The sequence below is a fragment of the Zootoca vivipara genome, chromosome 6 (genome assembly GCF_963506605.1).
Source record: "Zootoca vivipara chromosome 6, rZooViv1.1, whole genome shotgun sequence".
Classification (NCBI taxonomy): Eukaryota; Metazoa; Chordata; class Lepidosauria; order Squamata; family Lacertidae; genus Zootoca; species Zootoca vivipara.
Genome location: NC_083281.1, coordinates 88580117 through 88603407, shown reverse-complemented (window position 1 = coordinate 88603407; position 23291 = coordinate 88580117). Strand labels below are relative to the sequence as shown.

Below are 23291 nucleotides of genomic sequence, written 5' to 3'. Positions count from 1 at the left end.
GACCAACATGGGAAATTTGCTTGGCTAAAACTGCTTTGCAAAGACTCATGGACTTGGGGCAGGCTTATTTAGGACACACAAGGAGTGCATCAGTCGCCACGAGGTCATTTTTCAGCTCTGCTCCCAGGCAGGATTTCAAAACCATGGGTTGTGCTCAGCTAAGTTCTACTCAAGAATAGACACACTGAAATTACTGGGCCCAAGTTATGTGTGTTCATTCATTTCAATGGGCCTACTTCGAATAGGGCTAACATTGGATCCAGCACCGTTCCTCTGTTCAACGTCTTATCACACAGGGTTTATGTTCTTATGCAAGAACTAAACATTAGGAATAACTTTCTCACAGTAGTAGCTGTTCCAACAGCGACACGGACTCCCTTGGCAGGTGACAGACACTCCTTCAATGGAGGTTTTTAAACAGAGGTTGGATGGATGTCTGTCAGGGAAGCTTCAGCTTTCCAGCTCTACAATTCTATGATTTTGTATCCAGACAGGCACTGGACATTTTCTCCATCTTGGCCTATACTCTAGAGCAGAGCTTTCCAAACTTTTCATGTTGGGGACACACTTTTTAGACACGCATTATTTCACGACACAGTAATTCAGTTTTACTAGCAAACTGGAGGTTAAACATGCCCCTTTCCAGCCCTGGGAGGAGCATTTGCACAACACACCTACACAATGCAGCCGACACACCAATGTGTCACGACACACAATTTGGAAAGCTGTGCTCCAGAAGTATCCCTGTGGCATGCCAAGTTTCAGATGAGGTCATGCATCCTCTTGTGAAAAAGGCCCCACCTTGGTAAGCTGTCCACCATCTTCTGAAAATTATTATCTTGACTGGTGGCAGCGGCACTGGCAAGCTCTCAGATCATTATTTAAATAAAGATGTTTGCCAATTCCAAGATGCCAACACTCTTTTGTAGGGAAGCTATTCAAACTCATCCAAAACTTCTCTTACAAATTTGCAGACGCCATTGCCTGTTAATGGGGGGCAACTTTATTTCTAAAGAGAGGTACCCTACATAAAGCAGCCTACTCTACCTTGGTGCCCTCCAGATGTTTTGAACTGCAACATTCATCTGCCCCAGAATTCATACATATGCCTGAAGCAGATGTCCTATGAAAAACAGGCAAATCCATTTGCAGGGTAAGCTTCTCCAATTTCTTACAGTTAAAGCCAACCCAGCCCTGAGGGGCGCAAGTTTCCCCAAAATATGAGGTTGTTTTTTGTTTTTTAAAAGTAAAATATAATCAGCTCAAGATTCCCACCAGCTCTGCCCCAACACTGACATGAGCCAAAGGGCAGAGTTTGGAGCCCCAAATAGCCACCTGGGAGACCTTGGGTTTTGTGCCAGCTCAGAGATGGGTAAAACCACTCAGGCCTGAGAGTCACCATCAGAAATGCCACCATCAGTGGCAGAACACCTGCTTTACACACCGAAGGCTGCAGCTTTAATTCCTGAAGGCATCCCCAGCGAGGACCGGGGATTTCCCCGTGTCTGAAACCCTGGACAGCTGCTGTCAGTCAGTGTAGGGCCAGGCCCCAGGACCATCTCTTGTATTAAAGCAGGCAGCCCTTAATGGCCAAGGGGAAGTAATCAAAGCTGGTAGAAGACATCCTTTAAGTCAGGCTCTGGGGCTAAAGCGAGTTGTAGTCCAAAACATCTCACAGCAGATTCTTGCAGGAGGAAAAAATGGTAGTTGCAACTGAAGCCCATAAGAGCAACCCTGAAGCTGGAACAAAATAAAAAAAATTCCTTCCAGTAGCACCTTAGAGACCAATGAAGTTTGAAGCTGGATCATCCCAAAGGGAGCCCAGCATAGTCCAGCACCTGTTCTCTCAGTGGCCAGCCAGACGCCCCAACAGGAAGTGAAGACAACCTCACTCTCCCTACTTTTCGCCCCCCCCCCCAAGCAACTGGTATTCAGAAGCATTGTTGCCTCCTGACGGCACAGGCACAACATAGCCTTCATGGCTAGCATCCTCCTTGAATTTGCCCGGTCCCCCTTTTAAAGCAGCCCAAGTTGGTGGCCATCACTACACCTTGCAGCAGTGAATTCCACAGTTCCACTATGCACTGTGTGAATAAATACCTGCTTTTGTCTGCCCTCTCACCATGACCCCGCGGGGGTTCTACTGTTCCGAGATAGAACTACCAACACCACACATTTTGGGTTGCCCTTTTTGCAGCTTCACAATATCCCATCGGAGCAGAGGAAAACAGAACTGTGCCCAGCATTCTAAGTGCAGCCCCATAGAATCACAACTTTGGTGGTTTTATTTTCAATCTCTTTCCAAATGATGATAATCCCTAGCGTGGAATTCTCCCCCCCCCCCAAACTGCCACCCTGAACTAGGTTTCCACTCTTGCAGCCCAATTATTGCTTTCAGTTCCCCCTCATACCTACAATTGGAGCTTTAATTAGGTGTAAGCCCTAATAAAGAGATATCAGATTGTGTCAAGAACCACAGGACAGAGCAACACAGCTGCCCTGCCCTTTGAAAAATATAAAAGCCAGTTGTCATTCCCATCAGTTCTAGTGACACTCAAAACACACAGGTTCCTGGTAAGTCAGGGAACAGAACAGAAGGAAAGCAAGACAGCTCTTGGACAGTGGTACCTCGGGTTACAAACACTTCAGGTTACAAACGCTTCAGGTTACAAACTCCGCTAACCCAGAAATAGTACCTCAGGTTAAGAACTTTGCTTCAGGATGAGAACAGAAATAGTGTTCTGGCAGCGCGGCGGCAGCAGCAGGAGGCCCCATTAGCTAAAGTGGTGCTTCAGGTTAAGAACAGTTTCAGGTTAAGAACGGACCTCCAGAACGAATTAAATTCTTAACCAGAGGTACCACTGTATTAACTAGCAAAGCTAGGTGGATTTGTGGTGGGGCCATGTTTTGCTTTGGGTCTGCTCTCTGCCATAAAGGGAATCTGTAATGTCTGAATGATAGAAGGAACAGAATAATGGGGTGGGTAGATTGGGGTATTGTTGAAAAGAGGGTGTCTGTTCTTTTCCTTCTCTCTCCTAGTACCGTCCCAATATTGCTTTGCACCCAGGACAGTCCAGCCTGATTAAGTCTGACACATCTCACTCATCTTTTCAGTGGTGGACTAGGACATTTTCATGATCCTCCAGGAACGTTTTCTTCCCTGTCCCCACCATTTCTTTGCAAAATATTCTCTTACCGGTAGCTGTGTGGTTCCAATGAGAGCTTGGTTCACCCAGTGCAAAAAGCACTCCAAGTGCTCATTGCAGTTTTAAACCCCAATGTAGCCGTGCACCATTTTGGTCCACTGGGAACTAGATAATCGCCATTACAATGTAAACAGAGTACTGGGCAGTGCAGCAAGATGGTTATGCAATGAAACACTCAAGCTGCAGAGTAGCCAGAATGACAAGAGAATTCACTAGTTTAAACCTAAGTCTCTTTTCATATGCAACAAAGACAGTTTCAGGATTTTGCAGGGCCTGAAGTGACTCACTGAACACATATAAAGCTGAGCACCCTGGCTTGGGTCCAGGGGACCAAGGTCTCCATGTATGGCATTGCCATGGCAAACACAATACCTGCTGTACCTAAAAGCCATTTCAAGAGGGGATGCCTGCTGGAGAAAAAGGCTTCTGGGTTCCTCACCTTGGAACGGGAGGTTTATACATACATACATACCCATTGGGGCCCAAATGTCACCATCTCCCACCGTGCTAACTTCGAGACGCTTTCAGAACTGGTTGACAACCCAACAGCACCACATTCTAGCCCTCCCCCTTGAAGCCACACACACACCAGGAGAAGCACCCCCCCCCCAAAAAAATAGGGGGAAGGGAAAGTGTTTCAAATGGACAACTCTGCTGCCAATATTTGGGTTCAGCCTCTGGGCCTTAGTGGTTATTCCTGCTCAGTGTTTTTTTCTAGGGGGACGCAGGGGTACACATACCCCTAAACATTTTGTGAATCTTTGCACCTTTTTACTCTATTTTTCTTGGTTTGAACCATCAAATAGTGATTTTCTTGAGTCAAAATGAGAGTACCCCTAAACATTTTTTAGGGGGGGGGGAGCACTGTTCCTGCTTCTAAGTTGTCAGCCTGACTGCTCATCAGCAAGGCAAGATACGGCAGAAGGAGCCCAACCCAAGTCAAGCTTGCAGGGGGGCCTCTACCATTCTATTGGCTATGACAGATTTAGGGGCTCTCCTTAACCAGCCTAAGAGATGGGGCATGCAAATGGAGTATTCTCTCAGGGACCTTTCTGATCACTGCACCCGCTCCACGCAGAGTGTGGATGGTGGCGTTCTTGGGGAAGTGGAGACCCTTCTGCCAGGGTCTTGGCAAACTCATGAGCTCACCTCCTCAGCTTCTGGAGCTGGCACTGGCTTGCACCCCCATTGTGACATTCTGCTGCTTGCTAAGCATCCCAAGGTTCTACAGCCCCTGTGAGCATCAACCCCGTGGAGGCGAAGGATAGCCCAGAGAGCAGAGATCCTCCTGCCACGCCTGTTTCTGAGGGATTTGCTGAAGAAGAGGGACTATGTTTTACAGCTTTCTTGCCTCTTAAGTATGGCCTCTTCTTTTAAAAACAGGTTATTTAAATAAAGACTCTTTATTCCATTATGCATTGCCTTAATCATAATCATCATCATCATCATAAAAAGCTACTGTGCTGATACATTACCAATGCTTTGCTCCTTTTAAAATGCCTAAATTCAACAAGGGAAAACAAGACAGAAGATACTTTGGCTGAAAATAAATGATATTCTCTTTTTTCTCCTTTTTCTTTTAAGAAAAAAAAGTGTGGCTCAATCATAGAAGCAGAATATTCTATGTAGTCAAGATACAGACTCTCTCTTTTTTTTGGGGGGGGGGAGTATTGGCCAGCAAGCCAGGCCGTCTTCCTGCCACGGTTACGTAGGAACGACTATTTTCTTGGCTAGCAAAATGAGGAGGGCAAGGTCTGCATTTCCGCCGGCATGCTCCAAAGCCTCACCGGCTTCCTGGGGTGTAAAGCCGGCCCCCACAATCTGATCAATGTCTGCAGCAGGGAAAACAGGGGGCCAGGAGGGGGGCACAAGATCTGGGAAGCCCAGAGGCAGCAAGGGGGCAGTTGGCTCATCGATTGGCCCCAAAGCACCTGCATTTAAGGTGTCTGGTGGTCCAGTTTCTTCCGGGAAAGAACTCCGAGAGCTCAGAGATGCATCTTGACCCATGCTGAGAAGCTGGCCCTGCTCCAAAGTTTCACCACCCACAACTAAATGAGGAGGCTGGCTTTCAGAGCATTCACAGTGTGGAAGCTGAGCAGAAGCTGCTGATGGGCTCAGGGAGAGGGAAGTGCTCAAAGTAGAAGACCCTTGGATGACCAGAGCCTCCCGTTCGGACGTCACAGCCAACCTGTGGGCCTCCTGGATGTCAATGGACACTTGTATCCCTGCACTTTGAGGGATGGGGAGTTCCACATCCTGGCTCTCAAGGCGTGCACACCCGTGTTCCTCTTTAAAGATCTCCCCACCTGTCGTTTGCTCTTCAGGGGCAGACGCGGACGGGCTGGTGTCTTCATGCCAAGGAACACTTAACTCCCCTTTGCAACTGGCAGCAAGAAGTTGGTGAAGCTCCTTTAAGGCAGAGGAGAGGGAGATGTGCGGGTCTTCTACCTGATCAGTCAGTTGGCCACTGGGAGGGGTGGCTAGTGTATCAGATTCAAAAAATTCATTTCCTGGCTGCATCAAATCAGTGGCCGGGGTGGAGTCAACTCGCTTGGCCCATTCCACCTCCATCATGGCACATTCTGAGCTCACAGCAGCCAGTCCAAGGGAGCTCTGTGGATCTGAAGTGTCCTGGGTGGCTCCCACTGCAGGGTGCTTGGGTGTCAGACTCTGTGAGCTCCTTCCCTCTCCTGCAGAAAACCCCACCTGCCCTTCCATGGGGACGTTGTCAGGGTTCTGCTCTCCATCAGCAGGGGATGGGGAAACGGCCATCTCACAGATAGGCTCCTGGTAATCTGGCTCCTTCTGCTCACCCAGAGGCTGCTCATTTCCAAGGGTTTCACATGCCTGGAGGTCTAATTGAAGCTTATGTGTTTGTTTCCCTTCCTGCTGCTCTGAAGGGAAGGGTTCGTCCAGATCCTTTGGCGACCCACAAATGCCCAGCAAGTGGCTTTCTCCTTCTCCTCCAACAGCAGGCGCCAGGCCAAGGGGATCGTCTTCAGCAATGGACTTCTGCAGGCTGCCATGAGCACCTGGCTCTCGGGACGCATCCTGTGAATGAGGACGGGATCCCGTTCCAGTTTTTTCAGCCGGGGAAGCATCGGAATTGGCAGAAGCAGTATGATTTGGTGGAGACGGAAGCGGCTCTTTGCCTTCCAAATTGGTTGGGCATTCAAGAAGAGAGTCCACGGACTTGGCCGCCTTGGGGCTAAGAGTCTCATCCTGGCTGCCCTCGTGGGAGAAAACAGAAGGCGCAGAGACAGAATGGTCAAGCAATTGGCTTGCCAGGTCGCCGGCCTTCGGACCCATCTCTGGAAAACGGACTGGACATTTCGTCCCATCAGAAGTTGGTAGCGATGGCATTTCTAGTGAGGTAGATTCTTTGTCACTATTCTCTGTACACAGGGGAGAGGAGAAAGAAGGGGGGGGGAGAGAGAAATGGAATGAGATTCTTCCTTTGATACATTCCAGGAGCATATATAAAACCTTCAGAGGGTACAGCCCATTTGCTTGCATCACCGGGACTTGCTTTGGGATATGCACTCAGGGTGCTGTTAAGAAATGCTTGGAGGCTGGATCAGGCCCAACAGGGCCCATCTAATCCTCACAGTGCCCAACCAGATGCCCCAATGGAAAGCCCAAAAGCAGGGTCTGAGTGCAAGAACACTCTCTTTTTACATGTGATTTCCAGCCACTAATATTCATATGCAAACTGCCTCCGACTGTGAAAGCAGAAAGGAACCACCAAGGTTAGTAACCACTAGGCAAGACTCCCGTTTTTCCACCCGCACCCCAAGAATAGTAGTAACACTGGGGGAAGAGAGGCAGGGGCAGCCTACGTCCCTGCCTCGCAGGGGGTTGGACTAGATAACCATTCCGGCCCCTTTCCCACACTACAGTTCTATGGGTCTGAGATTCCACTGGGTTGGTTTGGGACAAAGGGCCACTTGGCTTCTGTCAGAGCTGCATCCATCAAGCAGCCATTTCACCTGTCATTATTATGATGCAGCATGAAACAGCTGGCACCCAAACAGGCACCAGATATCTTTGTCCTCCGCCCCCTTCTTGCCCTTTTGGCAGGAAGCTGCCCATATTGCTTTGGCAGAGATACAGCATATAAATGAGACTGAGAATCAAGAGTGGCCACAAAGCCACAAGTTTCACAGGTTTTTCCCACGCTTCAACAAGATGCAATTAGTGAAACCAACATTCTTGCTAACGTTTTAAGAGTAGGCTAGGTGTATTAGAAGCAGCCCTCCCGCCAGGCTGATTTGCTCAGCACTAGGCAACCTGTTAGCAAGATTCGGTCTGAGCTCGGGGGTCATCTCAGCTCCCGAAGGTGCAGATCTGGATATGAGCCTCTTGCTCTCTGGTTAGTCAGTCTTGTGAGATAATCTGATAGCAAAAGGCGTTAAAAGTTTTGCTAGCGAAAATAAAAAGAAATGGCACTGCACTTTTGACTTATTTGGCAAACAGTCTTAAACAAGCAGCCAGTTCTGAGGTCCGCTTTGCATCTACTCACCTGAGAAAATCGCCAAAGACAAAATGAAACGAAATTCCTGCACTTCCCCCCACTTATCGGATCTGGGGTGAACAACCGAAAAAGAGGCCAAGTCTGGCCAGTGGTGAATTAATCCCACAGAGAGTGGTGTTGAGTGTTCAGCTCCAGGCACCACCAAAAACTACTGCACTCAAGTTTTCTGAATCGAACACATCCACACAAATATGCCCCTTCTGCAGTTCTCTTCTCTTCTCTCTGCAGCAGATGCTGGGAAGATCAAAGACCCTGCTCCACGCCGACCAGGGAAGATGCCAGAGTAGGAAGGAGCTCCTTTAAAGTCCCCACCCCTGCAACCCCCTTCAAGGAGATGGAAGAGCTCAGTGGAATACCTGGTCTGTGGCCCACTCCAGCGGCAGCAAACCCCACACAACATGCATCAAGGCTTCTGGCGTTCTGTTTGGATTAGGAGACAAACACACCAAACTCGGGTTAGCACACACGCACATGCACGACTCGGGAGGTGGCTTGCAGCCCTCATGTGGGTCCTTGTGTCACGGTCTGCTTTCCTGTCCCCCTCCCTTTCCTGCATGCAACTTAGCAGCTCCTCACGGCTGGAACTTCTTTCAGGAACGGTGCTCAGCTATCCTAGCCTCACAATGCACACTGAATTGCTTTTTAGAATGGGTCAAGAACCGTCCGCTTGCTCTCCAGTCGAGGTCTGGTGTGGATGGGCGCTGGTGGGGCTCCTGTCTTCTATTCTCAACTAGCATGGATTTTTGGCACTGCATGCTACTGGCCAGCCTCTTCTGAGCCACTTTCTGAGCCTGAGCTCTGGGTTCCTCTCTGCCTCCCTGCCATCCAGATCTTGACGCTCTGCGAGGAAGGAACTCTCTGGCTGCCTGAAGATCTCCTCTGCGCCACCTCTTCAGAATCTCTTCCTGGCTCTAGTTGATTCAATGGGCTCAAGCGTGCAGGCAGGGCTTGCTAACTCTGCGCAGGCACTGCCCCAGCTGGTCCCTAGGGAGGGGGGCCATATCTCCATCATCTGCTGCAAACCAATGAAACCAAGGAGGGCTCAAGAACTAGACAGGGGGGAGGCCTCCAGCATTGCCTCTGTGGGGTGTGGGGGGGAATATTTTCAAAGTAATTCAGGATGGCCAGACTTGCAGGAGGTGGGGAGGTGACAGGAACAACATTGGATGGGAACATAGCGGATCAGTTTTTAAATGTGCAACTCAAGAATGGAATGCAAGCTTCCCTTTGCTAAAGATTTTCAAGGCAGAAGCGGCTGGGAGTGTCATACAGGAAAGTGAGCGTTGGGCATCACAAGGAGCGACTCCTGTGTTTATTTTCTATTTCATAATTTCTATACAGCTTGATTGTAAAACAAAAAACCTCAAAGCGGTTTACAAAAAAACAAAAACAATAACGGTATCACATTACAAAAAATTAACAAAAATACGGTAAAGAGTTTGAGAGAGCTAAGATAACACACTAACAGATCGATTTCTTACAAATGCAGAAATGGTATCTGTAGTAACCCCAGTTCAGCCGATCAAAGTTGTCAAGTGGGCATATATGGGGTAAGGCAATCTTGTTGTTGGCACCTCTCTCTCTCTCTCTCGAGACAATGCAGTGCGCCTCTGGGACTGAAGCAGCACCAAAGAGACCTCCCCGGGACACAAGCCCAGACAGTGTGTCTGGGGGTCCTGGGCTGTCCAGATGACAAGACCCCACTGCTCTTGGCCTCACTGATGGTGATCCAAAGGAAAGCAGAGCAATATGTTTGGCACCAGCTTGGCTTGCAGGAGTTGCTGGAAGGAGGCTGACAAGGTGCCATCCAACTGCCTTAGGGTCTCCACTCCGGATTTCTGTTTACTCCTTAGCCTTTCCTTCTCCCAAAAATGTTCAGTGGAGGTTTTGGATCCAAGGTTTCCTTCTCCTAGTTGGGCTACCATCCCAGGTAGACAAGCCCCATCTGCCCCATCTCAGTAGGTTTCCATATAAAAGGAGGATGACCCTTCATTTAGGAGCTACGGGCTTGGAGTAGTGGTGGGTTCTAACATTCACCACTACTCCACAACACATTCAGTCTTGTCAAGCTGAACCAGGCCTGTCTGGTTGCCATGTGGGGTGATGTGGAAAGCCTTTGACCACGTTCTCGCCCACAGCAGTGAAATGCAGCTTAGATGCTCTTTCCAGAAGCTAATGTTTGTTTACCTATGAAATCACCTTAAAGGCTTTTGCTCATGTGCCACATAGACCCCAGAACATGCCCGGGAGCCCGGGCTGAGGCTTCTGTGGGGCACAAGGGCTTGTGGCAAAGGGGCAGAGAAAGAAGGTTTCAGCAGCGGGAAGGCTGATGCAGATCATCCTCAACCACTGGCCCTGCAAGCAGGGACTAGGCACCCCAAGAACATCTGGGGGGAATTTAGGGCAGTGCAAGCAGTTACGCTGCACAGAGTGCCCAGCCGAGGGGGCACAAAGTAGTAGTAGTAGTAACAATAACAATAAAACCCCTATTTCCTGAAACACCAAAAATTCTGGTCCATTTCAGGTAAAGAATTATAATGCCACAAAATCACAGCAGCCATGAGTAAGGAGCAGACGGGTCTGCCCACTCAAATGCCCGGGCAGAAGCACTGGGGGGTGGGGAGAAATGGCCTGGCAGAGAGAAGGGAGAAAAGGTGGAGGAACAGCAAAGCTACTGCTTCATCAAGACAGGCATGAAAGCTGCCTGCCCTACCCCCTTGCCCTCCTACTAAGCATTCCTGTCTCTCCTCGAGGTGGGCCAGGGGCCTCCGAACAAAACTCGAGACTGAGCTAGACATGTTGGAACGGGAGGCTTTTAATGTCAGAACTGGAGTACAAAGCAATTTCCCTGGCACGCTGTTTTATCCAAGCTGCGTAAGGCCTGGGTGAGGGGCGTGCCAGGCATTAGAAGATGACACAATGGGAGGTCCTGTGGCGGGCAGAGGCTCCCGAAGACAGGCGACGCTCCCTCCGCCGTCTCCTCTCCTCCCGTCTTCTGACTTGGGCGTCTTGAGCAACTGCAACTGCAACTAACGCGTCCAGAGGTGGTGGTGGGGAGGTGGGTGAAAGCGTCAGTTGAGGTCCTCGCATTTTACCGGGCCAAGATATTTGCTCCTAGCTTTACTTCAATATACTTAGCTTTCCAAGAAGGGCTGGACTACAATGACCCCGTGGGTCCTTTCCAACTTTCCAGTTCTATCCTATGATTCTATGTGTGCTGTTCTGCTGCAATGGAAGACACCTTGTGAGGAGGGGACAACCCTGCTTTGGGGCCAAGGTGGAAGCAGGGCCCGCAGAGAGTAGGAAGGGGCCTCTGGCGCCTTCCGAGTCTTATTGGTTGAGCAGTCAACGTGGCTCAGTGGCCAGGAAGGCAGCCTTGGGCCTGGGTTCATCATTCACTGGGTAGCCGAGCCTACCTCACAGGGTTGCTGTAAGGCTAAACCACTACCACACTCCTTGGCAAGTGGGATATAAAGGGAACTGCGATTCCTTTTTTAAAATTTCTAAGCAAACGGGGTTCTGCAACTTTCAATTGATTAACTGGTTAGGTTAATAAGGGTTTAATGGATTAACAAATTAAAAAGTCACGGGCACCATCTCTAGGAGGCGTAAGGGAGAAGCCTCTACACTTGACATGCTCTTAAACCAGCTTGGTGCTCTCCAAGTGCTTCAGACTACAACTCCTCTCGGTCTCAGCCTTTGCAGTTGCTTGCACAAAAACGGCCAGCCAGATTGGCAAAGGGGAAACGAGGGAGCCTTCTGTCGACAGAAACACAGAGGAAGCTGCCTTATGCAGAGCCAGACCCTTGGGCCCATCTAGCTCAGCACTGACCTACACTGGCTGGCAGCAGCTGTCCAGGACGGCAAGCAGGAAGAGACCTCCCAGCCCCACACCTAGAGATTCCAGGGACTGGACCGGGGGCACATTGGCATGCCAAGCAGGTGTCCTGCCACTCCACCGCGGGCGTATCCTTGCAGTACCTGCTTCGTCGACGGACTTCTGTATGGCTTCTGCCAGCTCCTGGTCTGCAATCTCCTCAGGCCGCACGTCCTCTCGTCCCGCCCCGTAGGCCAACCTCGCACACTCGGGGAGCTCCCCTTCCGGCAGGAAGGTCGTCTGGGAGCCGGTAGTGCCAATCACCAGCACGTTCTTCTTGAGGTCTATGGAACACTGGTGGGAGGTGGGAAGGAGCAGAAATCCTGGTTAGGGGACACCAAGGGAGCTTCATTGCTTTTCAACTGCAGGCAATACCGTAATGCCAGACAGCTTCAAAAGCGCCCAGGGAAAAACAGGGTAGATGGCCAAAGACACCCCCCCAATGCCCTACGAATGAATATGACAGGTAAAGCATTCAAATGCCTTGAATACATTCAGTTATCTTCCCTCAGTATAATAGAGAGTCCATGGTTTTTAACCATCTTGTTTAACCATTATGTCTATTCCACAAGTAGTTCCAGTTGCTACTTTCCTCGCAGTCACATACTTGTGGCTTAGTTACTTTGGTTTTATTTTATATTTCTTTTTGTTTGACAGCGAACAAAAATATTTTTTTCTTATACTAAATTTCTATTGATTTTTTTTAAAAAATCAACATAACGAATTTGTCTTTTCTCTACTTCCCGCCCCATTTTCCATGGTGTTTTACTTTCTCCCCCCTCTGCTGCCCACTGCATTCTACTTCTTATGCCAACACATCAATACTCTATTCTCCAATTCCTTCTGTGGCTCATAATTCAAATCCTGCTGGCAAGGTCACCTGACTATAATATTTCCTTAAGTAGTCCGAAAAGGACTTCGATTCTTCCACAAAACAATCATTGTTAGATTCTCTCATTCTGGCTTTGCCAATTCTGCATTGTCCATCACCTTACTTATCCATTCTTCCTTGGCGGGAACTTCTTCCTTCCAAGCGATCCACAATTGCATATGGACGATGTATACTGCTATCAAACCCTGATAGCAGTTAATTTGCAGGATTTCTGTATAACCCTTAAAAAAAACCTATTGAACATGTTTCTTTTTTAAAAAAGGGTAGAAGCTGCTGGACGTAGACCACACACAGACACATTTCAGAGGATGCTGTCCCCTTTGCCAGTCTCACCTGGTGCCTCTTCAGCATGTCCAGTCCCAGGAGCATATCCATGGGCTGCTCCTCCAGGATGGAGAACGAACAAGGCAGGAAATCTCCTTCAATCTGGACCTGAGCTAAAGCAGATTGGGGGGTGGGAAGGAGAGAAGAGAGACTGGCATATTCACCAAACCAATCCGATTCAAATAACTTCATTGTTCTAGCTGTTGGCCATGACAAGTCATATTAATGTAAGCAGCTGCCCAAAGCAGGATCAGGCTAGAATTCCCACCCAAGTCCAGCACCCTGTTCTCCCAGTGACCACCCACAAGCAGGATTCGAGCACAAGAGCAACTCTTCCCCAATTAAGATTCCCAGCCACTGGCTTTCAGAGCAATTTTTCATAAATATCGCTGCAGACATATCTGAGATCATGGTCTCTCCAACAAGTGGCTCCTGTCCGGGTTTGTTAAATGTTGTGAGGATCCTATGCCCTTTTAAAATATGATTTTTTGGGGGGTGGGGGGGTTATTGGGTTGTTGTTTTTGTTTTGATTATGCATTTTGCGGTTTTATATTTTGATTTTATTCTGTGAACCGCCCTGAGACCTCCAGGTAAAGGGTAGTATACAAATTCAATAAATAATAATAATACAATAAATTTCCCACCTCTGACAGCAGAGGGAAAACAGAGCCTTCACCCACCTCTGTGAATCTGGCTAATGCTCTCTGCAAGTTGGTGGTTGTCACTGCCTTCTGTGGAATAAGAGTTCCACTCTGTGCTGCCTGCAACAGCCTCAACTCTGGCTCTGGAAGCAAGGAGCTCCCCACCCTCCCTGCCCCGCCAGGCAGCTGCAAAGAATCTGCCGCCCTTACCCAGGTGGACCCTGCCAATGATCTTCTGGGTCCCCACGCCTTTGGCAATGCCTGCCCACCTCCGGTCCACCAGCCGCATGATGTTGCACCTCTCTGCGCACGCTTGGCTCATGATGGTCATCTGTGCCCCTGCCAGAAATACAGCAGCCGGTGTTAAAAGGCACACCCAACCTCTTCCCAGGGAGCAAAAGGGGCAGCTGCCCCATACTCTCCCCATTATGGGGGCTGACACTTGGGAAAACATTTGCCTCGGGGGGGGGGGCAAGGCTCTCCCTCCTTCTCTCACAAGCACAGCAGAAATTTAGCATTAAGTCCACACAACCAAGGCAAGGGGTTGTAACCAACAGAGGTTTACTCAAGAGTAGACCCAGCACTGGAAGCAACCCAATGTCTTGTTGGGTGACAAGAGCAAGTTTGGCATAGTGGTTAGCATGTGGGACTAGGATCCGGGAGGCCAAGGTTCAAATCCTCACTCAGCCATGCAGCTCAGTGGGTGACCTTGGGCCAACTCACCTGCCTCTTGGGCCTAACTCACCTGAGTCCACAAAGGCTTTCACAGGGTGGCCGTTGACTTTGCAGTTGATGTAGAGCATCACCACCTGGCCAAAGCTCTCCGGGGCCTCCTCCATGGCGATCGTCATGTTCTCCTCGATGTTCTGCTGCCTGGATCCAACATCAAAACATGGGTGACGGTCAAGCATTAACTGCCAGCACCATGGATTGGCCCTCCCTGACGGGGCTGCCGGCCACGTGCTCCATGCTAGAGGCAGAGCAACCCCCCCCCCCCCGGGCCAGAGGGTGAAGCTGACAACAGGGCAGACCCACAGCAACACAGCAGGTCTGGCCTCGTGCAGGGCCCCCGAGATACTTCACGGGTTAGCTCTCTCTGTGTGTGCATGTGTAGAGATGCCGCCTGAGATTCTTTCCCACCTGCTCTGTACCGAGTCAGACCCTTGGGTCCATCTAGCTCACTAGTGTCTGCACTCTAGGGTTGCAGGCAGGGAGTCTCTAATAATAATAATAATAATAATAATAATAATAATAATAATAATAATAATAATTTATTTTTTTATACCCCGCCCATCTGGCCGGGTCTCCCCAGCCACTCTGGGCGGCTTCCAACAGAAAAATAAAACACAATAATCTATTAAACATTAAAAGCCTCCCTAAACAGGGCTGCCTTCAGATGTCTTCTAAAAGTCTGGTAGTTGTTTTCCTTTTTGACATCTGTTGGGAGGGTGTTCCACAGGGTAGGCGCCACCACTGAGAAGGCCCTCTGCCTAGTTCCCTGCAACTTGGCTTCTCGCAACGAGGGAACCGCCAGAAGGCCCTCAGTGCTGGACCTCAGTGTCCAGGCAGAATGATGGAGGTGGAGACGCTACTTCAGGTATACTGGACCAAGGCCATTTAGGGCTTTAAAGGTCAGCACCAACACTTTGAATTGTGCTCGGAAACGTACTGGGAGCCAATGTAGATCTTTCAAGACCGGTGTTATGTGGTCTCGGTGGCCACTCCCAGTCACCAGTCTAGCTGCCGCATTCTGGATTAGTTGTAGTTTCCGAGTCACCTTCAAAGGTAGCGCCACATAGAGCGCAGATAGATCTCTTCCCAGATCTATCTGGAAATGCCATTAGGGAGCTGAACATGGGACCTTTGGTTTGCAAGGCAGACACTCTGCCATTGAGCTACAGCTTTTCCTCATAAACCCAACAGATGTGGATTTGAGGATACCTGTTGTCCCCTACCCCCTTAGAGGTCAGGGAGGCGCAGGAGTTCAGAGAAGGCTCAGCCAGAAGACAACAAATCTGCAATACATTTGCTCCAGGTTTGAAACTGACAAGCCACCTGCACCCCAAGGGTGGCTCCCAGACCTTTGCCTACCTAATGTCCTCCTCGATCTTGGCCTGAGCCTCAAGATCAAAAGGGTCGGCGGAGAACAGGCGGATCCTCTCCTGCTCCCGGCGGGCTCGATCTTGCTGCTGCTCTACAAGCACCCGGGTGAACTTCTCTAGAGTAAGGAAAGACATTTACAATAGTGACTGGCAGCCACAGCTAGCGTTTCTGTGGCACAGCTCACAAAGCGCTCCACGTGCACCACCCAACTCCAGTTTTTCCCCAAACACTCCTCACTTCCCTCCTCTCCCCAAATCCTCGTTAGTCTGGGATCGTGCAAAAACCAGGAAGTCAAATCATGCACATACCCGTCTGAGCGCAGCCACGAGGCTAAAGCGCCCATTCTTCTGCCCGTCCTGCAGCCTTCCAGCAAATCACCCCAAAGAATCTAGGGGGTTTCTTCTCCTCCAGCACAAACGCCCCACACTGGGGGAGATACTCACCCAGGTCCCCACTGAGCAGAGCCTCTGCTAGGGGTGGGTTGCGCTCCTTCAGCAGGGAAAGCTCGTGGGGATTGGCCAGCAACATGTCTCTCAACAGCGCTGGGTTGTCCAAGCCCTGCGGTGGGGAGGGGAACTCGGGAGGAGACGGGCGAGGCTGCGAGGAGGGCTGCTGCGCTGGGGGTGCCAGTGAGGGCAGCTGGGGAGGCTGGCTTGAAGTCCCAGGAACTGTGATGCTGCTGAAGTCTATCCTGGGCAAACCTAGGCAGAGGAGAATTAACAGAACAGTTAATACTAGCCCTGGTGATTTTTACCCTATTGGGGGGGGGGACCCCAAGGCTCAATCCCCTCTGATACACACACACACACACAGCCATGCCAAGTATCCAGCCTCCACAATGTAGTTCAGCAGGTTGACAAAATAATAGAATCACAGAATTGTAAAGCTGGAAGGGACCCCCAATGGTCATCTAGTCCAACCCCCAGAAATGCAGGAACCACAGTGAAATAATCCTGGACAGGATGGCCATCCAACCTGTGCCTACAATCCTGCTACGTAGGAGAGTCCAAGCCCTTCTGAGAGTGTTTGGTCCACTGTCAGAAACCGCTCTCCCTGCCAGAATGTTTTTCCTGATGTTTAGTCAGACTCTCCTTTCTCGTAACTTGAACCCATCGGTTCAGGTCCTGCCCTCTGGAGCAGCAGAAAACAAGCTTGCTCAACCTTCCATGTGACAGCCCTTTAGATCATATGAAGATCCAGTCAAGAGACACAGCAATGGTAGCTCCGGGATCACAGCAGCCTCTGCTACGAGGAATCTCCTGCTTTCCTCCTGGGCAAGCAATGGCCGGCTCCAGGGAAGAGGAAGCTCACAAGTGTCCTTACGGTCTCAGCATGTGCAGAGCATGACAAGGAAGTAATGCTCAAGAGTGGAGCAGTAGGAACAGCGGTGAGCAGAAGGCAATTTCCCAAAGCAGGACAAGAGGAAGAGGCTGGCTCAGCCCACAGTTTCATAGAGTTATAGAATGCAGGAATCCCACCCACAGCTGCCCCTGGGTGGGTGCAAACCACCAACCTTCTGCTTAACAGTAAGACACACTGGCTCAGAAACTTTTAATGCAACGGTTATTTAGGACAGCAAAGTTAAACTCTCAGAGAATCAACAGTCTCCTAGGCTCAATGTGACCTGAGTCCTGTGGACAGCCCAGACCATGGTGAAGTCTGCCAGGGACAGGGTGGGGTGAAGAGAGAGGCTTCCTCACCGGGAAACGGGGCCGCGGGCCGCACCCCCGCATTCTCCACTTGCTGCAGGATCACCACATCGCCGTCTTTCAAGCCATAAGAAGCCAGCGACCTGTGGTTGTCAGTCAGGGGCTGCTCTGCGTAGACAATCTGGGAGACGAGGGAAGGCTGGTTAATAAACAACTCACCACATCTGACTAGGAGAAAAGGACTGCCAATAAAGCTCAGACATGGGAGAATAAATGTCCGCACTCCACTGCTGCCCAGACACACAAAGGATGGAAGATCCCCAGAGGGATCTGTGAGGACCAGGCCTTAAAGCAGCATAGATTCAGCTTGCCTCACTTTTGCTAGCCAACAGGATGCCAGAAGAATGAGGACCGGGGGCTTGTGCTGTGCTTTGGACTGATTCAGGACATGTAACGCAATGTTTTCCCCTGTGGAATACCCTCCAATCAGATGTCAAGGAGATAAAGAACTACACAACTTTTAGAAGACGCCCAAAGGTGTCGGGAAGATTTTAATGTTTGACGTTTTATTATGTTTTTATATGTGCTGGAAGCTGCAAGCCAGCTGGATGGGTGGAGTATATTTTTAAAAATTAAATTATTATTATAAGAAACCTGGCATTTGTGGGGGGAACTCCTTCCACATTTCCCTGCGCAATCACACTCAAAACCACAGATAATGACATCCTTATCTTGCTTTGCTTCATGAAACCTGCACTGGAAGTCAGTGGCCTGAGAGATAACACTCAAACACGGGACTACTGGTTATCAGGTGAGTGCCTTATGACAGCTTTGCCTCTAAACACTTTCAAGGCAAACAAGAGGTGGCAAGAAAATGCCATGTCAGCGAAAGAGCAGGCTTGATGGAGGAGGGAGAGAGCGCTTTGCTGAATTCCCCACACAAAAGCCTCCAGCAGGTAAGTATCACTTTCGCTTTCCAACCTGCAGTCTTGACATCCCCTGGCAAAGACAGCCCGGGAGCAAAAGAGCCACACTTGACTCAAATCTGACATCAGGAACCACAAGACAGAGAAACCAGTAGGAGAAAACTTCAATCTCCCAGGACATTCTATACAAGATCTCAAAGCAGCTGTTTTATTACAGAAAAATTTCAGAAACAGACTGGAAAGAGAAGTTGCTGAATTGCAACTCATTAGCAAGCTTAAAACCATGGAGCCACCTGGAATGAACAAAGACATAGGATTCTTATCTCATTATACATGATCAAGCTTTCCTTAGCACCTCAGCCCTTGCTCCCCCCCCAAGACCAATTGCAGTCGTTAACAGTCGTTAACAGTCATCAACAGGTTTACCACTCCTATCAGCCCATCACCCATTCCCATCACCCCCACCCTCTGAATATACATAAGGGCCTGGTGGATTCTGTTTCAGTGTATCTGACGAAGTGTGCATGCACACGAAAGCTCATACCAAAATAAAAACTTAGTTGGTCTTTAAGGTGCTACTGAAGATATTTTTTTTATTTTGTTTTGACTCAAACAGTTCACAAAAGCAGGCAAGTCAGCGGCTCTTCTCTGAACTGATCCAGGATATGAAACACACTTTTCCTACACCAGCCAGCCTGGCGTGGAGCAGGGAGCTCTTTAGCCTCCAGGAAGTCGCTTCTCCTCCCGGTCCCAAGACACCATTAAGAGTTGGCAAAAGTCGTGCACAGACACACACCTCTCCTCTGGGATGCGTCATTCACAGTGCAAGATGGGAATTCAAAAGCAGCTCCTCCAGAGCCGCCCACAAGCCTGAGTAATCTTGCCCAACTGGCACAAAGGATTGTGGGTGAGCCGGTTCCATCAGAGGCAGGAGCCACCTCCATCAAGGGAGAGGCGCCAGGAAACCCAGCAAAGGCAGGTGCAGGGGGTTCCAGTACCAGGAGACACCTGGCCAGTTCTCTGGGAGGTGGGCATCCCTCAAAGTTTCACTGGGGGAACGTCTTCCCCCTCCCGCAATCCACCAGCCCTGTTCCCCTCCAGCTTCCTTCTATCACCAGTCCATAATGTGCAGTATGAGGAGGAGGCAGGGAGAGAGATTGAGGAGGCAGCAGGACAGAAGGGGCATAAAAGGAGGCCCAGTGAGTCAAGGGGGGCTCCCTACTCTGAGACAAGGATCTGGGGGCCCGTCTTTGGGAGCTCCACAGTGTTTACTGCTCCGTGATGTTTACTGCCTGCATGAAGGGAGCAGTTTAGCTATGGAGGCAGGAGAGAATTCACAGCTTCCCACAACCTTAAAATAGACGGTCATGATACTCTGGCGCAAGAGTCCAGGGAAGGACCTCCCGTTGCCAACCCAAGATGAGCCGGACACTCACTCCTCTGTGCCAGGCGGTTGCCTCATCCTGCAAAGTCCTGTTGATTGCAACAGACTTTCAATCTATGAGGTCCCCCTTTTGACCCCCCCGAGAGGACTTCCTACCTTCCCATGGGACAAGGTTGATTCCAGTTAAGCTCCTACTCTAGACAAGACCCACTGGCATTGGTTGGTCTTCATTCTTTTAAGGTGTGTAGGGCCTGATGCGCTCCTGAGAAACATGGACAACACCACGGAGACTCCTCCGGGTGGTTACAGGGGCCAGGTCAGCATAACTATCTTCCAAGCTGAATAATTACTTATTTAAATTAATTACTCACCCTTCACCCTAAGATCCCAGGGCAATTTGCAACTATTTTAAAAAAACAACACTAAAAGCTGTTTAAAGCAACTTACAATCACAAGAACAGGGTGGGTCCTAAAATATACAGGGTCAAAGCCCAGGGTAAAGAGGTGCCCGGGTAATCCTAAAAACCTAGCCTCTCTACCTTAGTGGCAAAGCCCCTGCTTGGCATCCAGAAGGCCCCAGGTTCACTTTCCACCAGGATCTCTAGGTAGGGCTGTAAAAGACTCTGGCATGAATGCTGCTGCTAAGTCTGTGTCAGCCAAACTGGGGCAAGCCGGTTGACTTGGCCCAAAGCAGCTTAAGCTGCTTTCATTTTTACACACCCACAGCCGGGGGAAGTGGACACCTTGCATACAAACCCCCACCCCAACCCCTGATGCAAGATGTTCCTAGAAGAGCCTGGCAGGGGCTTTCCTCTCCCACTCTGCTTTTAACAAGCTGCACACTGTGCCGACACCACCTCCTTTATCACTCTCTCGTGAAAAGCCAGGCAGAGTTTTATCACAAATCATGAGAGCCACCAACAGAGCCAGCTGCAATACAAACTGCAGCACAGCAACCAACAGACACCCCACCAAGACTGCGTCCTACACAACCAGAGCACCAGTTGTTGCTGGGCTACCACCCCATCACTGGCCACACTGGGAATTGGGAGCCTGACAATACCTGGAGAGCCACCAAGGCCCTTGTTTTTACTGCCTCTAGCTACTTCCAATGCTGTTTTCCCTTCTTTTAATGCAGGGACTGAGAAACTGCAGCCCCCCTGGATGCTGCTGGCCTTCAGCTCCCTGGTCATGCAAGATCACTGATGGGAGTCCAGCAATGCCTAGAGCAGTGGTGGCCAAACTTGGCCCTCCAGCTGTTTTTGGACTACAACTCCCATCCTCCCTAGCTAATAGGACCAGTGTCCAGGGATGATGGGAATTGTAGTCCCAAAACAGCTGGAGGGCCAAGTTTGGCCACCACTGGTCTAGAGGGTTCCAGGCTGGGAAAGGCTGCTTTGATCCACCTGGAAGACACGCATCCAATGTTAGCTAGGCATACTCGAGATTAGACCACACTGAAGCCAATGGGCTTATGAAGCAACCCCACCCCATTAGATGCAAATGGGTCTACTCTTGAGTACAGGTGGCTAACATTGGACAGATACTGTCCATTTGGTTCTATAGTCAACGTGGGTCCTACTTAGCAGAGGCCCACTAACAATAATTGAACTGAGTTAGTCTTTATTCATTTAAGAAAGTCTGAGAAGGGCTAGTGTTGTTTTTCGACTGTGCTTGGCACTGAAATTTGTTGATTTCTTTGGCAACGCTAACCCTACACAGTGTGGAAACACATTTAATTAATGGACGTGGCTAACTTTGCTCCATTCCCTTCAATGGGTCTACTCTTGCTAGAACCCTGAAGCTTTTCAGAGGGGGATAACTATCCCCAGCACTGCTTTACTAATCATGCTATCTTAATCATATTCACATACCACTTTTCTGCCAAAGGCGCCCAAAGCAAATTACAGTTTTAAATGCAAATGGTGCAACATGTAAAGAGGCGATTTGCATGTGAGTTACACACAGGATGGGACGCAGGTGGTGCTGTGGGTTAAACCACAGAGCCTAGAGGGCTTGCTGAACAGAAGGTCAGCAGTTCGAATCCCTGTGACGGGCTGAGCTCCTGTTGCTCGGTCCCAGCTCCTGCCCACCTAGCAGTTCGAAAGCACGTCAAAGTGCAAGTAGATAAATAGGTACCGCTCCAAGCGGGAAGGTAAACGGCATTTCCGTGTGCTGCTCTGGTTCACCAGAAGCGACTTTGTCATGCTGGCCATATGTCCTGGAAGCTGTATGCCGGCTCCCTCGGCCAATAATGAGAGATGAGCGCCGCAACCCCAGAGTCGGTCACGACTGGACCTAATGGTCAGGGGTCCTTTACCTTTTACACACACGATAATTATATAAAATAAAATAAACATGACTAAAAACCTTAAGAAAGCAGATATATAGAGGGGGTGGGGGAAGGAGAGGGGAAAATACACACACTGCTGGGTCAAGACTCCATTCACCCAGCTGGGGAAAGCCGGACCCATGCATCCAAAAGGTTAGCCATACTCAAGAGGAGACCCTTTTACAGGCCTGCAGAGCTGGAAGGGGCCAGGGACGACTAGGGTCATCTAGTCGGGCGCCCCCCCGCCCCGCCCTAGCAATGCAGGAACCACAGCTAAACCTGAAGCTGATTAAAAGCAAGGAAGGCTGGATTAAGCCGCCCTCGTTTTAAAAGATGGTCTACTCGGAGTAAGAGGGGGATGCGCGCGAGAGCACACATGGAGAGACACACGTGCCCCTTTGGCCTCGCCTTATTCCCCCCTCCCTCCTATTCATGTCCCAGCCCCGGGCACGCTCATCCCCCTCCCCCTCCCCCTCCCGGGCGCGCGCTGACCTGGCTCTCGGCGGCGGGGATGCCGGACTCGAGCTCGCAGAGGGCGCGGAAGTTCTGCAGCTCGAAGTCGGCGTCCACCTGGAGCGAGAAGGTGAGCTCGGAGCGGTCGCTCCGCAGGCAGAAGACCGTCAGGAGCATCGCTCCGCCGAGGGGTGCGGGGTGGGAAGGGAACACGGGAAGGACGGCAGAGCGGATCCGGAGCCCGCCTGGCTGAGCCCCAGCTTGCCCGCCTGCCTCGCCTCAGAGACGCCGCAAAGCGACGCCGCGTTTACGGCAGCGCCTCTTTGACGCCCCGCCCCGCCCCTCCGTCGCAAAAGGACGGGCAGGTGGGCGGGGACAGAGCTGCGCCAGCGCGGCGTCGCCCCGCCCCCGGGGCGGAGCCCTTAGGGGTAGGGGCGGGAGGAGGCGGCCACGACGTCCGGCTCCTTCGCGGGGTGCAGGGCAGGACCAGAGGGCGAAGGTGGTGTCATTTGTAGAGTTGCAGCGTCTCTGCTGTTTGTCATTTTATTTTTCCAGATTGCGATTACAATTTTAATGGATACAGGTAGGTAGCCGTGTTGGTCTGACGTAGTCGAAACAAAATAAAAAAATTCCTTCCAGCAGCACCTTAAAGACCAACTAAGTTTTTTATTTTGGTATGAGCTGTCGTGTGCATGCACACTTCTTCAGATACAGTACACTGAAATAGAAGTCCCCAGATGCTTATATGGAGGCTGAGTGGCAGGAAGGTAAAGGACCCTTGGACGGTTAAGTCCAGTCAAAGGCGACTAGGGGGTTGCGGCGCTCACCTCACTTGCGGGCTGAGGGAGCCGGTGTTTGTCTGCAGACACCTTTCTGGGTCATGTGACCAGCAGGACTAAACCACTTCTGGCACAACGGGACACGTGACAGAAGCCAGAGCGCGCGGAAATGCTGTTTACCTTCCCACTGC

General features: G+C 50.4%; 1 protein-coding gene across 3 annotated transcripts; it reads right to left on the bottom strand.

Annotated features, from left to right (window-relative positions):
• Window positions 1–4491: 4491 nt before the first annotated feature.
• Window positions 4492–22627, bottom strand: DDI2 (DNA damage inducible 1 homolog 2). 3 transcript variants are annotated; one of them, XM_035117388.2, is made up of 10 exons: window positions 22361–22627; window positions 17278–17407; window positions 16021–16278; window positions 15566–15692; window positions 14220–14347; window positions 13685–13813; window positions 12843–12946; window positions 11722–11911; window positions 8097–8160; window positions 6466–6601 (listed from the first exon to the last, which is right to left on the bottom strand). In XM_035117388.2, exons 1-9 carry the CDS (start codon window positions 22496–22498, stop codon window positions 8144–8146), a joined length of 1221 nt encoding a protein of 406 aa, XP_034973279.1. In that variant the 5' UTR covers window positions 22499–22627; the 3' UTR covers window positions 6466–6601; window positions 8097–8143. The 3 variants fall into 3 exon arrangements, with proteins under 3 accessions (XP_034973275.1, XP_034973279.1, XP_034973276.1); XM_035117384.2 differs by lacking the exon at window positions 8097–8160 and having other exon boundaries at window positions 4492–6601; XM_035117385.2 differs by lacking the exon at window positions 6466–6601 and having other exon boundaries at window positions 8097–10769.
• Between the last annotated feature and the right edge of the window lie 664 nt (window positions 22628–23291).